The following is a 5,565-nucleotide window of genomic DNA, read 5'->3' as shown; positions in this document are numbered from 1 at the left end:
GTAGCATTCCTTCGGCAGTGGTGGAGGGAGAAGAAAAGGCGGACTTTGATTTGGCAAGACAGGGGTGCTCCAATACGAGGGTGACATCTGGAGAATAAGGACCCACTGTTCAGGGACAGTGAATTGCTTATAGCCTTTTACAAGCTCAGGGAGGGTGTAAGCTGTAAACGAGCTTCGGGAGCTTTGGCACAAATACAGTGGATCCTGTCAGCAGAAAGACCTTCCTCAGCGCATAGGTAGCATCGTGAGCGCCTTAAGAACCATTTGAACCACTGACGCGCAGAATTGCCCTCTTCAGCCGCTTTGCTGGAAAGCAAACAGCTGTCACCGAGGAAGGCAGGGGTGTCAGATACGCCTGGAGACACGCATCTGGGAATTTCTGCCCAATTAAAATATTTCTGAACACAAAAGATGATGGTTTCTACCGAGGGAGCTGGTGCAAAGCATTACCTGGGAAACCCAAAAGGATCTACCTTACGTTTGTTGTTTGGGGAGTTACCGTTCTTCACAACTAACTGACTTCATATGGAAAAGGACAAGCTCCGCAGTATCACAACTCTCTGCAGCAACCACAGGACAAATAAACAGAGCTGAGGCAAGGCTCAATGATTTTTTAACCTCTGATAGTCAAGGCTGTGATAGATTTCACCTGCATGCTCAAATGTGAATATATGGATTTGTAATATACAGAACACAGCCCCCCAGCCAAATCCTTCAGTGATACATAAGGCAAGTTCTCAGCAGAATATATGGGGGGAGAGGGGCATAATAAATATTCATGCTTGTTTACAACTTAATGCGTGTTGGTTGCCCCATGGACTCCACCAGCAATTCCCATTTCGTGGTCTTGCTTATGGACATCCTTATGGACGTTAGCGCTCCTGAGTTTCTCAGTTCTCTAAATGGCTTTTGGTGAGAGATTCTCACAGGCATGGCTTGAGTTTTGTTTAGTACCTGTCAGCAGAAGACAAAAGACATTATAAAGTACACAAGTTAGTGTTATTTGTGAGTCTAAGGTCTAAATAGCATTAGTTCTTTGTCCATCTAAGGGCTAAATAAAGGAGGAACATAACTGAATATATTTTAATAACCAGTTTTCCTGTTCTGTGGTGGTTTTGAAAATTTATTATCATTATTGAACACTAATTTGTTTTGTGTTTAATTTGCTTATTTACAGATGCTTTCATTCACTAATGTGTATATTTTCCAATTTTTATTCTTTTTTCCTGTTTTTTTGGCTTTCCAATCCCTAAGCCAGTTCCACATTTTAAAACTTCTCAGTATTTCCAGTTTCCTTGTTAAGGGTGCAATGCCATGCGTCCTCTCTCGCTACCACAAGCCATACTAAACAAGAGGGTGGCCACTCGGTCGTGCTGCAGCCGAAACTTTCCTCCATGGCGTTGCTGGCGGCGGGGCGTTTCATTAAAAACAAAATAATTGCGGCGGGTTTTTTGCTTAATTTACGTCTCGCAGCAGCGCAAATGGCATCGCCTCTAATTTTTGCTTAACTTCATCGCGTCAGTTTGAAGGAGAGGAGGGGGCCCCCCCTGGCCAGCAGCAAACCCCCCCCCCCCGCCGGGCTCGCCCTCCCCGGCACACCGGACCCGGCGGCAACCGCAACGCCACGGAGAGGAGCCGGTCAGCTCTAGACTGGGCGTCAGAAAACAATTAATCGAGAGCCTTAATGTTTAAAGCTGCATTAAAGCCCCGGTGCTTTCAAAGAAGGGCCCCGAAGCCCCGCTCCTTCCCCGCTCGCATCTCAAACACAAAAAGGGCGCGAGGGTCCGGCGACCGCCCGAGCCGCGGCTGGGGCGCGTCAGACCCACGGTGGGAGGGGGGTCCCCGGCGCCGAAACGGGCGGTATTAAAAATCGGGGGGTGGGCGGCAGGGCTGGATGCGGGCGGATGGGGGCAGGTCGGGCGGGAGGAGGGCGAATGTTTCCTGCCCGCCGCCGCCGCCCCCCGGCCGCCCCCCGCAGCCGGGCGGAAGTCAGCCCGCGCCGTCGGAGCTTAAAAGGCTCCCGCACGCCGCGCCGCCCCAGTGCCGGCGGCCGCAGCGGGGCCGGAGCCAGCGCCGCCACCAGCCCCGCGCCCCCCGCACCCCGGGGCCGCCCTCCGCACCCCGCCAGGCGGGGAAGGCGCCCGGCGCGATGGCTCTCCCCGGATCCCACGCCGCCCGGGACGGTGCTGCCGCATCAGTGAGTAATTCCTGCTAATTCACCCCCCGGGGCCGGTGGGCTCCGGCTCGGCAGATCGAGGGGGAGGCGGGCGTTTTGGGTTTCCCAGCTTTTTACCACCCCTGCCCCTCCTTCCTCCCCCTCTTCGGGTTTTATATTATTTTTGTTTTCTCAATAAAACACCACGCGAAGAGGCGAGATGACAAAGGAAATGTGATCCTAGGCGCTGCAGGGGCTCAGAGCGAGCGAGAACCGGAGAGGAGGAGGAGGGGGCGAGCGTAGCGCTCTCGGATAGCATTGCACAGCGGCTCCAATTTGTGCGAGCGAATATAATACACCCCCCATGAATAATTCAGGGCGGCCGGCGGGGACCTGCCGCTGCTCCTCTGCCCGACCGCGGCCGCCGCAGCCTGTGCGAACCGCGCCGAGCCCGCGGCGCTGACCGGCCGGGAGAGCCGCCCGAGCCGCCGGGCACCGCGTGTGGTGGGGAGGCTGCGGGCTCGGCGCTGCCCTCTGAGGGGAGCCCCGCGTAAAGGAAGGCGTCCGGCAAGAGCCGAGACTCAGAGGGGACTGCTCTTCTTGGCCGCCCTCGGAGCCCTTTTCTTCCCATCTCCTCCTTCTCCTCCACGTCCCGCCAGCGTGAGTCTCTGCCGGTGGGGTGGGCATCAACGCCGCCCTCCATCCCCACCCCCCAGTCATGCGGTGGTGGAGCAGGCGTCGGCGGGGGAGGACTGGAGCCGGAGAAGTCTGCCTGGCCACTGTGTTTCAGTGCCTCTCTCTCTCCTAGAGCTGCTCTGGATTGCAAAAGTGGAGGGGGGAACTGAAACGAAATTTCCCCTTCCCCCCCGACAAGCACAGGTTTAAAGGAAAAGAGGAAAAAACCCAACGCCCCAAGAAGAAAGAGCGAAACTTGAGTTAAGCCTTTGCTGCCCCCCATCCGCCTCCTCCCCGCCCGGCCGAGAGGGACTTGCACTGCCGCCCTGACCCGGTTCTGCGGCCGTGGGAACCGGAGCCGAACCCCGGCGGACAGAGGTCCGGTCCCCGCTGGATGCGGCGGGGATCGGGCGGTCGGCGCCCATGCACTTTCCGTTTAGGAAGAAGACAAGTAACTAAACCACGTTGTCAAACTGCTGACCCGAGGGGGAGATGAGAAGACTGTGTGAGGTATTGACCGATCCGGGAATCGATACAATTTGTCTAATGCAACGGGGGATCGGGGGTTAAGTACGTGTGAGGGAAGAGAGGATCCATTTTCTGAGGGAGAACGGGACAGCTACACCTTGATACCAAAAATACCCCCGCCCCCCCACCCCCGCAGCAGCCAGCCAGGCAGCAGCGAGGTACGAGGCGAGGACCCAGCTCCCTGCAGACCGCCGAATCGATGACACCGTATTTGCAAAAACGGCCAATCGATCCCACTTGGCAAAACGACTGATCGATGCCAGCTTGCTCGTAAGCTGCTTGCAGAACTACCTTCTCCCCGCGCCTCTGTTTTTTCCGCCCACGCTGCCTTTTTTTTTTTTTTTTTTTTTTTTTTTGTGAGTGAGGAGAGACACGTTTTTGCCCCCCATCGGGGAGTCAGGCTTGTCGCAAATGGCTTCGTTTCCCGAGTCTGACTTCCAGATCTGCCCGCTGTGCAAGGAGATGTGCGGGTCGCCGGCTCCCCTCTCCTCCAACTCCTCCACCTCCTCGTCTTCCTCGCAGACCTCCAGCTCCTCCGGGGGCGGCGGCGGCTCCTCCTGCGGAGGCCCGCCGCGGCGGCTCCACGTCCTGCCCTGCCTGCACGCCTTCTGCCGCCAGTGCCTGGAGGCGCAGCGGCACCCCGGCGCGGGGGACGCGCTCAAGCTGCGCTGCCCCATTTGCGACCAGAAGGTGGTGATCTCGGAGCCCTCGGGCATGGACGCGCTGCCCTCCTCCAACTTCCTTCTCAGCAACCTGCTGGACGTCGTCGTGGTGGCCGCGGCCGCCGACGAGCAGAAGAACGGCCGCGCCGCCGGGGCCGGCCCGGCCGGGAGCTCTGGCGCAGGGGGCGGCGGTGGCGGCGGCGGCAACAACCGGCACCACGGCCGCCCGCCGCCGGGGCCACCCCGCGCCGCCGGCTCCTCGCCCGCCGCCGCCGCCGCCTCGGCCGCGCCCTCCTCGACGTCTTCGTCCTCCTCCTCCTCGGGCGGCGGCTCGGCGGCGCTCCTGCTGCGGCGGCCCCACAGCCGGCAGGGCGAGCCCCGCTGCAGCTCCTGCGATGAGGGCAACGCCGCCAGCTCCCGCTGCCTCGACTGCCAGGAGCACCTGTGCGACAACTGCGTGCGGGCGCACCAGCGCGTCCGCCTCACCAAGGACCACTTCATCGAGCGCTTCGCCGCCGGCCCCGCAGCCGCCGGCCCCGCCGCGCCACTCGCCCTCAGCCCGCCCTACCCTGCCTCGCCATACAACATCCTCTCCGTCTTCCCCGACCGGGCTAGCTACTGCCAGCACCACGACGACGAGGTGAGCCGGTGCGCGGCGCGGGAGGGAGGGAGGGAAGAAAGGACGGAGGGGGCGGCTGCGCTCCCGCCCCTGGCCGGCGCCAGAGGGCCCCCGCCCGCATCGCTGCCTCCCGGGGGGCGGGCGGCGGTAGGGACCGGCCGCAGAGCTCCCGTAGCCCGCGGAGGCGCTGGGCTCCTGCCGCGGGGCTCGGGAGCCGGGGATGGGCTCGGGGTTGGGCTCGGGGTTGGGGGCAAGGCCGCCCCTCCAGCGGCGTGTGCGGGGGGCGGGAGCCGCTGGAACACAGGGGGAGGGCGTGCGGCGTCCCGGCCGCGCCCTGCTCCCACCGGGCGTCGCTCCGCACCGCCGCCCGGGATGAGGAGGAGGCGGTGAAGGTGAGCGGGGAGGGGGGGGGGGGCTCTCTGCGATATGCGGGAGACGCTGTGCCCGGAGGCGGTCGCCGGAGCTCCAGGCTGCCTGTGCGCGGTTTGCAGAGGGGGCATCGGGCTGCTGCGGGCGCTGCCCCTCAGAGGGAGCTCGTCGGGCGCGTACCGAGGGGTGGCGGGGCCGTGGAGATGCAAGAGAGAGAAGTTTAGAGGCGCCCCGCCCCCTCTCCCGAGCTCCTAACGCTTCTAATGCGAAGTGGAGTCTGTTTTGTACAACTGTGTTCTGCGTGTAAGCCCTCGGAGAAAGAAAAAACGAATAAATAGGGAAGGAAGATAACTGTATCGAGGAAAGAACTCATTTTTGCTAATTTATTTACAAATAAATAAAAAGTAGTCTAAAAGTTAGCAGAGCTACTCACCCTTGTGAATACCAGCTACATCTACTGATACAAAAACGGGAACTTGCTTTATGTGGTCTTAACTTGTAAAACCAAAGCGTTTTAAATTTTGTTTCTGGTGACCCTGACTATTGTTTCATAGATC

General features: G+C 60.2%; 1 protein-coding gene across 1 annotated transcript in view; it reads left to right on the top strand.

Annotated features, from left to right (window-relative positions):
• The first annotated feature begins 3,769 nt into the window (after positions 1 to 3,769).
• Positions 3,770 to 5,565, top strand: part of TRIM71 (tripartite motif containing 71) — a 56,220-nt gene continuing 54,424 nt past the window's right edge. Inside the window, exon 1 of the mRNA XM_017817932.1 lies at positions 3,770 to 4,660. Within this exon, the coding sequence (XP_017673421.1) occupies positions 3,770 to 4,660 (891 nt within the window). The remainder of the gene's footprint in view (positions 4,661 to 5,565) is intronic.

This window comes from Lepidothrix coronata, unplaced genomic scaffold (genome assembly GCF_001604755.1).
Source record: "Lepidothrix coronata isolate B3197 unplaced genomic scaffold, Lepidothrix_coronata-1.0 Scaffold64, whole genome shotgun sequence".
NCBI lineage: Eukaryota > Metazoa > Chordata > Aves > Passeriformes > Pipridae > Lepidothrix > Lepidothrix coronata.
Note: the sequence above shows the minus strand (reverse complement) of the source record. Positions and strands in the feature narration are given on the sequence as shown.